This window comes from Hemiscyllium ocellatum, chromosome 31 (assembly GCF_020745735.1).
Source record: "Hemiscyllium ocellatum isolate sHemOce1 chromosome 31, sHemOce1.pat.X.cur, whole genome shotgun sequence".
Classification (NCBI taxonomy): domain Eukaryota; kingdom Metazoa; phylum Chordata; class Chondrichthyes; order Orectolobiformes; family Hemiscylliidae; genus Hemiscyllium; species Hemiscyllium ocellatum.
The window spans coordinates 1,031,276-1,043,695 of NC_083431.1; the positions used below are offsets into that span (position 1 = coordinate 1,031,276).

General features: G+C 43.2%; 1 protein-coding gene across 13 annotated transcripts in view; it reads left to right on the forward strand.

The window, feature by feature from the left end:
• ncor1 (nuclear receptor corepressor 1) overlaps positions 1 to 12,420 on the forward strand; it is a 402,479-nt gene that overhangs the window by 121,545 nt on the left and 268,514 nt on the right. For all 13 annotated transcript variants that reach the window (XM_060848164.1, XM_060848169.1, XM_060848173.1 and 10 more), the window contains one exon: positions 1,198 to 1,250. In XM_060848164.1, coding sequence (XP_060704147.1) covers positions 1,198 to 1,250 — 53 coding nt within the window. The remainder of the gene's footprint in view (positions 1 to 1,197; positions 1,251 to 12,420) is intronic.

Below are 12,420 nucleotides of genomic sequence, written 5' to 3' on the forward strand. Positions count from 1 at the left end.
CAACTATGTCAGTTCCATTTGTGTCATCAGGTTACTTTATTACGAATACTGTATGAATTCAGGCAAGGAATGTATTTAATTCTGTCTTTTTAAAATTACTATGCCCAAGTCAGGATCTGCATGAACTTGCACAATTTGCTATGTGAAAGCTTCTGAAAATGGGATAATGGGTGCTGTGAATTCGAGTTGTGTGTCATGTTGTGGATCTTTCTGAGTGACCATGTAAAATAGTGTAATGGAGGTTTGCTCGCTGAGCTGGAAGGTCCTTTTTCATGTCACAAACCTACATCAAGAACCTCAACCTGTGCTACAAATCTTCTCAAAACTAGCTAATGTAAAATAATCTTGTGGAGTTTGCAAATTCTGCAGAGAATTGTGGCGATCTAATGATGGAAAATTATTTTGGGATGTAAAACACCATCTGGTATTTATGCACCTAGTAAAGGACTCGTATAACACAGATGATGTAACACAAAAACACAGAGGATCATGAATCTCTCAGCTTCTGTCTGTTGCTACTTGCTGCGTCTGGACATTATCCATAGGTCAATGGAGGGTAGTTAACAATTTGGCCATTTACATTTCTCCATTTAAAACCAAACCTTTAGGTGAGCCTGAGTGATTTATAGATCATGGATTGTGGTAGCTGTGCACCTTCAGGAATGTGGGTGTATTTAACTTTTTGCCCATTTATTAAGACATTGCACAAATATTTGATGCAGTTTTATGATGCTTAAGGAAGATTACATAGATTAGATTACTTACAGTGTGGAAACAGGCACTTCGGCCCAACAAGTCCACACCGACCCGCCAAAGTGCAACCCACCCAGACCCATTCCCCTATGTTTACCCCTTCACCTAACACTACAGGCAATTTAGCATGGCCAATTCACCTCACCTGCACATTTTTTGGACTGTGGGAGGAAACCGGAGCAACCGGAGGAAACCCACACAGACATTGGGAGAATGTGCAAACTCCACATAGACAGTTGCCTGCGGTGGGAGTTGAACCCGGGTCTCTGGCGCTGTGAGGCAGCAGTGCTAGCCACTGTGCCACTGTGCCGCCCACAATGTGGATGATTTCTTGTTTTAAATTCTGAGATTGTTAGGCCAGTGGTTACGTTGTAGTATTTTTTAAAAGTCAATCGTAAATATTCACTAATACACATTGATAATCATCAACCTCATCTTTTTCAGCCACTTTACAACCAACCGTCTGATACAAAGATTTACCACGAAAACATCAAAACGTAAGTAACATTTGGGGTGGTTGCTGTGCTGTATGTCCTGAATGGGATTAAACAATATTATGCTCTGGGGTTTGCTGCCCTGATCCCACGTTATTGGAATATCAGTCAGTGATGTATGCTAAGGTTTATTATATTAATGACCTGTGAAAAGCTGCTGCCATCTACTGAAACAAAAACAGAAGTAGTTAGAAAAGCTCAGCTGGCCTGGCAGCATCTGAGAAGAAGCATCAGAGTTAGTATTTCAAGTCTGGTGATCCTTCCTCAGAACTGAGGACTCAGTTCTGAGGAGGGGTCACTGGCCCAAAACGTTGACTTTAATTTCTCTTCACAAATCCTGCCAGATTGGCTGAGCTTTTCCAGCAACTTCTGTTTTTGTCTCTGATTTACAGCATCCACAGTTCTTGTGGTTGCCATCTAATGAATGTATTTTGAGTAGTTCTTAATCAGAATGGAGCAATCTTAACAAATTACTTTATATTTAAAAATTAAATGTTGATCTGTTACTTCTTTACTCATCTCTTAGTCAATCCAAACAAACTAATGTCATAAAATAGAATGAAAGATGAAACGGAAATTAATTGGTCAAATACTGTTGTGGATTAGATTTGGCATGTGTTGTGTTTTTGTGTTCTCCTTAACACAAATTTGCCATTCTTGTGTTGGCTTGTTTAGTGTAGGTTCAATTTACTTAAATTTCAGAAAGGATTATTTAACAGGCAAACTGAACTCTTGTAGAGCAACATTTATACCTTAGTTCTAGCATGCTGCTCGGACTGTTTATGGTTGCTGGTCATATGGTGTCATTCTTATCCTTGGCTTATAGACACACTCGGCCCTTGAAGCGGTAACTAATAGAATGTGTTGCATGTTTACCTCAAAGTTTGTGTTTCGTGCTTCTTGTTGGGCTGGAAATAGCCTGGCTTCACTGTAAACTCATTGTTTAAAAGACAAAAATGAAAACTTTTGAAATCCAGAAATATAATGCTTAATTTGTGGAGGTGCTGCACTGTCTTTTCAGTACAAATCTTTAAAGATCTGTTCAATCATCTATACCTATTAATTCTTTCTTTATTAGCTATGGACAAATTTGGCAAGTTCCTGGTATGTAGGATCACATAGAGTAAGGAACATATCAAGCCAATGTTTATGCTCCATTTGAACCTCATCCCATCTTTGCTATCCCAGTCTAGCATAGTAATCTCTTGTCCTTTTCCATAAATGCTTGTCAAGCTTCCCCACAAATTTATACTATATGTTTCAACGAGTTGCTGTGGTAACAAGTTCTGTATTCTCTCTACAGTTTAGAACAAATTTCCTTCTGAATTTTCCACTCGATTTCTTGGTGACTACCTTAAAATGGTGGTCTCTAGTTATATGCCTCCCCAAAAATGGAAGTATTAAAGTGCCAGAGTCACTTAAGGCATAGAGAGAGGCCACCGACCCAATGATTCTGGGCTGGCTTGTCACAGAACAGTCCAGTCAGTCCCACTTCACTCAGTGCCTGGAACCCTGCAAGATTTCTTTTCTTTCCAGTGTCCATTCATTTTTTGTTTTGAAATCATTATTTCTGCATCCATCACTGTTATAGGAAATGAGTTCTATGTCATTTCTATGTCATTATACAGTCCCCTGCTGTATAAAAGAATGTTTTGTGTCTCTTAGTCAAAATCTTAAAAACTGTGTCCGCCAATCCTTGTATTGTTATGCCTCACCGAAGTAGCATGCTGGAATCAGCGCAAAAGTTAAAGATTTTATAAAAGTACACAAAACTGCCCAATTTACCTGACTTTCAGACTTTCAGTACGGACTAGGTTTTTGCAGTTAATAGGAATTACTATTAGATACAAATAGTTTGTAGTTATAGGTGAACAATTATGAACCATCGACTGTAACTGTACATGTTAAAACTCTAACCAACTTAATAACATAGAACATAGAAAGATACAGCGCAGTACAGGCCCTTCGGCCCTCGACGTTGCGCCGATCCAAGCCCACCTAACCTACACTAGCCCACTTTCCTCCATATGCCATAATAAGTCCGTCTGCAATCCTTCCCCCCATTGCTTGAGCAAGCAACAGTGTCAACAGCAATTAAAGTGAATGTCACATAACATTGCTTTTTAAAAACTGCTGCAATCTCTTCATCAATTTTCTATTTTACACCACAGTCAAAAATTCATAAAAATAAAAAGGTAACAGCTTTTAACTGCAACATCAGCTAATGGATTGAGATTTTCCTTGTTTACCTTATCTAAGCCTTTCATGGAATCCCAACAGTGTGAAACAGGCTATTCGGCCCATTGCGTTTATCTCACTGTGTATTTCCCATGGCTAATCCACCTGCACAACTTTGGACTGTGACAAGAAACCAGAACAGACATGAGAATGTGCAAACTCCACACAGTCACCTAAACGTGGAATTGAACCCTGTCCCTGAGAGGCAACAGTGCTAACCACTGAGCCACCTTGTTGCCCTGATGATCTCGTACACTTTATCAAAACTCCTGATAATCTCCTTTGCTCTAAGAAGGAGGAGCTTTTCCTACCTCGTCTTGTAACAAAAAAACCCCTTATCCCCAATGTGGTAAATTGCTTTGAATCCTTGCAAAGATTTTCACATCTGTCCTCAGGTGCCCAGAGCTGAACAAGGTCCCTCTAGTTCTGATCTAACCACAGCTTTATGTAGATTCAGCACTCGTGGAGGTCTGTGCCTCCACATACTTGTTGCTGTAATCTATAGAACGCTGAACTGGTACACTGAATCTGATGTTGGATCTGCTTGTCAGTGGAGGCTGCCAAGCCCACTGGTTCTCACCTACCACCCCACCAACCTCCGCATACAACGTATCATCTGCCGCCATTTCCGCCACCTCCAAACGGACCCCACCACCAAGGATATATTTCCCTCCCCTCCCCTATCAGCGTTCCGCAAGGACCACTCCCTTCGTGACTCCCTCGTCAGATCCACACCCCCCACCAACCCAACCTCCACCCCCGGCACCTTCCCCTGCAACCGCAGGAAATGTAAAACTTGCGCCCACACCTCCACACTCACTTCCCTCCAAGGCCCCAAGGGATCCTTCCATATCCGCCACAAGTTCACCTGTACCTCCACACACATCATCTATTGCATCCGCTGCACCCGATGTGGCCTCCTCTATATTGGGGAGACAGGCCGCTTACTTGCGGAACGCTTCAGAGAACACCTCCGGGCCGCCCGAACCAACCAACCCAATCACCCCGTGGCTCAACACTTTAACTCTCCCTCCCACTCCACCGAGGACATGCAGGTCCTTGGACTCCTCCACCGGCAGAACACAACAACACGACGGCTGGAGGAGGAGCGCCTCATCTTCCGCCTGGGAACCCTCCAACCACAAGGTATGAATTCAGATTTCTCCAGCTTCCTCATTTCCCCTCCCCCCACCTTGTCTCAGTCGGTTCCCTCAACTCAGCACCGCCCTCCTAACCTGCAATCCTCTTCCTGACCTCTCCGCCCCTATCACCCTCACCTTGACCTCCTTCCACCTATCCCACCTCCATCGCCCCTCCCCCTAGTCCCTCCTCCCTACCCTTTATCTTAGCCTGCTTGGCTCTCTCTCTCTCTCTCATTCCTGATGAAGGGCTTATGCTCGAAACGTCGAATTCTCTATTCCTGAGATGCTGCCTGGCCTGCTGTGCTTTGACCAGCAACACATTTGCAGCTGTGATCTCCAGCATCTGCAGACCTCATTTTTTACTCGAAGCTATGGAAGGTCCTCAGCATATTCATTTGCATACTGTCAGTAAGATGGGAGCACTGAGGAGAAATTTGAATAAGCTACCAGAGGTGGTCGTAGAGGCTGGTACAATTACATTTAAAAGACATCTGGATGGGTATATGAATAGGAAAGGTTTAGAGGAATATGGGTCAACTGCTGGCAAATGGGACTAGATGAATGTTAAATATCTGGTCGACATGGACAAATTAGACAAAGGGTATGTTTCTGCGTTGTACATCTCTATGACAATGACTCTAAATTACTGACATATAAGAAATTGGGTGAGTGGTAGGAAATAGAATGTTCGAATAATGGAGAAGTACTCAAATTGGCAGGATGTTTGGTGATGTCCTATAGGAATCTATGTTGGTGAATAATGTAATTATTCGCAATTAATGACTTAGATAATTACAACAGGATATTAATGGTTTAGGTGAATGGGCAAAGCTGTGACTGATTTTAATATAAACAAGTGTAAGGTTGTCTACTTTGGAGCAAAAAAGGATAGATCAGGATATTTTTTGGAACACAAAGTAGAGTGGATGTTCGACACAATTGGGAGTTTAGATGCATAGCTTTTTAAAATGCCATGAAGAGCTGCAGAAAATCATCAAGAAACCTAATGGAATGCTGGGCTTCATTACAACGGGCTGTAGTATAAGGATGCAGACATTATGCTGCAGTTATACAAAACCCTGTGGAGATTTGGAACAGTCATCAAATGATGGTCAATGCTGATTCAATTGTTAAATTTAATCTGAGCTAGATATATTTTCACAAAGTGTATTAAGGGCTGACAACAGGAATATGGAATAAGCCAAAGATCAACTGTGATTTTATTGAACGGTGGAGCAGGTTTGATGGACTGAATGGCCTACTCGTGTTCTTATGTGTGTTTATGGTGATCATGTTAGATTTGTCGGAGAGGTGTCTGAATTTGCGTTTTCTGATCATGCAGGATTTAGTACCCGTGCCAATGGACTGTATTTTTTAAGATAAGTAACTGCTTGCAGCTAAGATTGTTAACAATACAGGCGGTATCACACAAACTTGCTTGACACCGGTCCAGATTTTGAAAGAACAGGCTTAGGAAGAATAGCTGGAGAGTAGAACCAATTTTAAGCAAGGAATCAAGTGGGCTAAAGGGGTCATGGAATGACTTTAATAAGCAGAATTATGGAGCATTCAAAGGCCTTTTATTCATATGTAAGAGGCCAGAGGGTAACTAAAGAAAGGGTTGGTCCACTAAAGGATAAGGAAGGAAGGTTGTGTGTTGAACCTGAGAAAATGGGTGAGATTCTCAACGATTACTTTGGCCTCCATGCTCACTGAGGACAGGGACATGGTGAATGTTGAGATAGAAGTTTGTTTACTCTGGATCATGTTGATTCAAGGATGTGTTGGGTAGGCTAAAGAATATGAAGGTGGACAAATCCCTTGGACCAGATGGGATCTATACCAGTTTGCTGGTGGAGGCGAGAGAGCAAATATCTTGGGCCCTGATCAATATCATTGTAGTGTCCTTAAACACAGGTGAAGTGCCGGAGGAGTGGAGAGTTACTCGTGTGGTTGCACTGTTCAAGAAGGGTCGTAGGGATATTCCAGGGAACTACAGACCAATGAGTCTGACGTCAATGGTGGAAACGTTGTTGGAGAAGGTACTGAGGGATAGGATCTATTTATATTTGTAAAAGAATGAGCTTATCAGTGATAGGTAACATGGTTTTGTGCGGGGGAGATCGTGCCTTATGACATAATAGAGTTCCTTGAGGAAGTGACCAATTGACAGATGAAGGAAGCATGTAGATGTTATTTAAATGCACTTTAGTAAGGCATTTGATCAGGCTCCTCATGGTAAACTACTGGAGAAAATGAAGTCACATAGTTTGCAGGGTGTTCTAGCTAGGTGGATAAAGAGCTGATTGAGCAACAGAAGACAGAGTAATAGTAGTTGAAGGGAGTTTCTCGAAATGGAGGAAGGTGACCAGTGGTGTTCAATAGGAGTCTGTGCTGGGGCTACTGTTGGTTATGATACACATAAATGATCTGGAAGAGGGCACTGTTGGTATGATCAACAAGTTTGCAGAAGACACGAAGATTGATGGAGTAGCAGAAAGCACAGGGGACTGTCAAAGAATATAGGAGAATATAGATAGACTGGAAAGTTGGGTGGAGAAGTGGCAGATACAGTTCAATCCAGGCACATGTGAGGTGAGGCATTTTGGCAGGTCTAATTCTAGAGTGAACTACACTGTAAACGGACGAACTTTGGGAAAAGTTGATGAGCAGAGAGATCTGGGAGTTCAGGTCCATTGTACTCTGAAGGTGGCTGCACAGGTAGACAGAGTGGTCAAGATGGATGTGGTATGCTTGCCTTCATTGGACGTGTTATTGAGTTTAAGAGCTGGCAGGTCATGTTAAAATTGTACAAGACTTTGGTTGGGCTGCATTTAGAATCCTGTGTACAGTTCTGGTCGCCACATTATCAAAAGGATAGAACATAGAACAATACAGCACAGAACAGGCCCTTCGGCCCACGATGTTGTGCCGAACATCTATCCTAGATTAAGCACCCATCCATGTACCTATCCAATTGCCGCTTAAAGGTTGCCAATGATTCTGACTCTATCACTCCCACGGGCAGCGCATTCCATGCCCCCACCACTCTCTGGGTAAAGAACCCACCCCTGACATCTCCCCTATACCTTCCACCCTTCACCTTAAATTTATGTCCCCTTGTAATATTCTGTTGCACCCGGGGAAAAAGTTTCTGACTGTCTACTCTATCTATTCCTCTGATCATCTTATAAACCTCTATCAAGTCACCCCTCATCCTTCGCCGTTCCAACGAGAAAAGGCCGAGAACTCTCAACCTATCCTCGTACGACCTATTCTCCATTCCAGGCAACATCCTGGTAAATCTTCTCTGCACCCTCTCCAAAGCTTCCACATCTTTCCTAAAGTGAGGTGACCAGAACTGCACACAGTACTCCAAATGTGGCCTAACCAAAGTCCTGTACAGCTGCAACATCACTTCACGACTCTTGAATTCAATCCCTCTGCTAAAGAACGCTAATACACCATAGGCCTTCTTACAAGCTCTATCCACCTGAGTGGCAACTTTCAAAGATCTATGTATATAGACTCCAAGATCCCTCTGTTCCTCCACCTGACTAAGAACTCTACCGTTAACCCTGTATTCCGCATTCTTATTTGTTCTTCCAAAATGGACAACCTCACACTTGGCAGGGTTGAACTCCATCTGCCACACCTCAGCCCAGCTCTGCATCATATCTAAGTCCCTTTGCAGCCGACAACAACCCTCCTCACTGTCTACAACTCCACCAATCTTCGTATCATCTGCAAATTTACTGACCCACCCTTCGACTCCCTCATCCAAGTCATTAATAAAAATTACAAACAGCAGAGGACCCAGAACTGATCCCTGCGGAACTCCACTTGTAACTGGGCTCCAGGCTGAATATTTACCATCTACCACCACTCTCTGACTTCGACCGGTTATCAGTTTTCTATCCAATTGGCCAAGTTTCCCTCTATCCCATGCCTCCTGACTTTCCGCATTAGCCTACCATGGGGAACCTTATCAAATGCCTTACTAAAATCCATGTACACTACATCCACTGCTCTACCCTCATCCACATGCTTGGTCACCTCCTCAAAGAATTCAATAAGACTTGTAAGGCAAGACCTACCCTTCACAAATCCGTGCTGGCTGTCCCTAATCAAGCAGTGTCTTTCCAGATACTCATAAATCCTATCCCTCAGTACCCTTTCCATTACTTTGCCTACCACAGAAGTAAGACTAACTGGCCTGTAATTCCCGGGGTTATCCCTATTCTCTTTTTTGAACAGGGGCACAACATTCGCTACTCTCCAGTCCCCTGGAACCACCCCCGTTGACAGTGAAGACGAAAAGATCATTGCCAGCGGTACTGCAATTTCCTCTCTTGCTTCCCACAAAATTCCAGGATATATCCCGTCAGGCCCGGGGGACTTGTCTATCCTCAAGTTGTTCAAAATTTCCAACACATCTTCCTTCCTAACAAGTATCTCTTCTAGCTTACCAGTCCGTTTCACACTCTCCTCTTCAACAATACGGTCCCTCTCGTTTGTAAATACTGAAGAAAAGTAATTGTTCAAGACCTCTCCTATCTCTTCTGACTCAATACACAATCTCCCACCCTCGTTCTCGTCATGATGTGGAGAGGGTGCAGAGAAGGTTTACAAGGATGTTGCCTGGTATGGAAGGTGCTAGCTATGAAGAGAGGTTGAGTAGATTAGGATTGTTTTCATTAGTAAAAAGGAGACTGAGGGGGAACCTGATTGACATCTACGAAATCGCGAAGCGTATAGATGGGTGGATAGTGATAAGTTTTTCTCAGGGTGAAGAATTCACTAATGAGAGGTCACGCGTTCAAGATCAGAGGAGAAAGGTTTAAGGGGGATACACATGAAAAGTACTTTGAACAGAGGGTTGTAGGTACCTGGAACGCATTGCCAACAGAGGTAATAGAGGCAGACACAGTAGATTGATTGAACGTGCGTCTAGACAGATGCATGAGTAGGTGGGGAGCAGAGGGATACAGACAGTTAGGAAATGGGCAATAGGTTTAGACAATGGATTTGGATCGGCACAGACTTGGAGGGCTGAGGGGCCTGTTCTTGAGCTGTAAATTTGCTTTATTCTTTGTTCTTTATTAAGATCAGTGAAGGAGGTAAAAGAGGGGGAGATGTGGCTTTGTTAGTCAAGGACAACATAATGGTGGCTGAAAGAACTTTTGACGAGGACTCATCTACTGAGGTTGTAAGGACTGAGGTTAGAAACAGGAGAGGAGAGGTCACACTGCTGGGAGTTTCTTATAGGCCTCTGCAAAGTTGCAGGGATGTAGAGGGGAGGATTGGCAAAACAATGCTGGGTAGGAGTGAAAGGAACAGAGTGGTCATTTTGGGGAACTTTAACTTCCCGAACATTGACGGGAAATACTATAACACTAGGACATTGGATAGATCGGTTTTTGTCCAATGTATGCAGGAGGGTTTCCTGACACGGTATGTTGAAGGGCCGACAAGAGGGGAGGCCATACTGGATCTGGTACTTGGTGTTTGATTTAGTGGTAGGTGAGCACTTTGGAGAGAGTGACCATAATTCGGTTAAGTTTAGTTTCGCGATGAAAAGGGATAGGTACATGCCACAGGCTGAGAGTTTTTGATGGGGTAAGAGCAATTGTAATACGATTAGGCAAGACTTAGGAGGAATAGATTAGGGTAGCAAAATGCAGGGAATGGAGACAATGTAGATGTGGTGCTGGTTTAAGGAATAAATATTGAGTGTCTTTGATAGGTATGTCCCTGTCAGGCATGGAGGAAGTGATAAGGTAAGGGAAAAGTGGGTTACGAAAGGAATTGTCTCTTGTTAAGCGGAAGAGGAGGGCTTATGTGACATTGAGTTGAGATGGTTCAAATGAGGTGTTGGAGAGTTGCAGGTTAGCTAGGAAGGATTTAAAGAGAGAGTTCAGAAGAGCAAGGAGGGGACATGAGCGATCTTGAGCAATAAAATAAAGGAGAACCCTAAAGCTTTCTATAGGTATGTAAGGAACAAAAAGATGACTATGGTAGGAATAAGACCAGTCAAAGACGGAAATGGGAAGTTGTATGTGGACCCCATGGAGGTCAGAGAGTTGCTAATCAAATGTTTCTCATATGTTTTCACTCAGGAAAAGGAGAATATTGTAGAGGAGAAGAATGAGATACGGGCTATTAGACTAGAATGGATTGAAGTTAGTAAGGAGGAGGTGTTATCAATTCTAGAAGGTGTAAAAGTAGATAAGTTCCCTGGGTCGGATGGGATTGATCTGAAAATTCTCTGGGAAGCTCGGGAGCAGATGGCGGAGCCTTTGGCCTTGATCTTTGTGTCATCATTGTCCACAGGTTTAGTATCAGAGGATTGGAGGATTGCAGATGTTGTGCCCTTGTTCAAGATGGGCAGTAGAGATGACCCAGATAATTATAGCCAGTGAGCCTTACATCTGTTGTAGGAAAAGTTTTGGAAAGGATATAAGAGATCGGATTTATAATCATCTAGCAAGCAACAATTTGCTTATAGTCAACATGTTCAAAGGGCAGGTCATGTCTCTCAAATCTCATTGAGGTTTTTTCTGAAGGTGACCAAGCATGTGGATGAGGGTAGCGCAGTTGACGTCGTATACATGGACTTTAGTAAAGCCTTTGATAAGGTTCCACATGGTAGGTTGTTGGAGAAAATGTGGAGGCATGGGATTAAGGTTAATTTAGCAGTTTGGATTACAGACTGGCTTTCTGTAAGAAGGCAGCGAGTGGTGGTTGATGGAAAATATTTAGCCTGGAGTCTGGTTACTTGTAGTGTGCCACAAGGATCTGTTTTGGGACCACTGCTGTTTGTCATTTTTATAAATGACTTGGAAACAGGCATCAGTGGATGGGTTAGTTAGTTTGCAGATGACACTAAAGTCAGTGGAGCGGTGGACAATGTGGAACAATATTACAGGTTGCAGGGGGACTTGGATAAACTGCAGAATTGGGCTGAGATGTGGCAAATGGAGTTCAATGCAGTTAAATATGAGGTGATTCACTTTGGGAAGAACAACAGGAAGGCAGAGTACTGGGTCAGTGGAAAAATTCTTGGTAGTGTGGATGTACAGAGGGATCTTGATGACCATGTACGTAGATCCCTGAAAATTGCCATCCAGGTTGATAATGCTGTTAAGAAGGCATACGGTGTGTTAGATTTCATTTGGTAGAGGGATTGAGTTCCGGAGACGTGATGTCATGCTGCAACTATACAAAACACTGGTCTGGCCGCACTTGGGATATTGTGTACAGTTCTGGTCACCCCACTACAGGAAGGATGTGGATGTTGCCTGGTCTGGAGGAAAGGTCTTATAAGGAAAGGCTGAGGGACTTGGGTCTGTTGTCATTGGAAAGAAGAAGGCTAAGAGGGGATTTCATGGAGACATACATGATGGTAAGAGGATTAAATAGGGTAGATGGTGAGAGTCTTTTTCCTAGGATGATTGCGTTGGCTTGTATGAGGGGGCATAGCTGCAAATTGAGGGGTGGTAGATTTAAGACAATGTCAGAGGCAGGTTCTTTACTCAGAGTGGTAAGGGTGTGGAATGCTCTGCCTGCCAATGTTGTTAACTCAGCCACGTTAGGGGCTTTTAAACAATCTTTGGATAAGCATATGGATGAAGATGGGATAGTGTAGGGGGATGGGCTTAGATTAGTTCACAGATCGGCACAATATCAAGGGCCGTACAGCCTGTTCTGTGCTGTATTGTTCTATGTTCTATGAACTCCTGTAAAATCAACTATGCTGGACTGGACATTGTGTCTCTGAGGAAAGGGTCCTG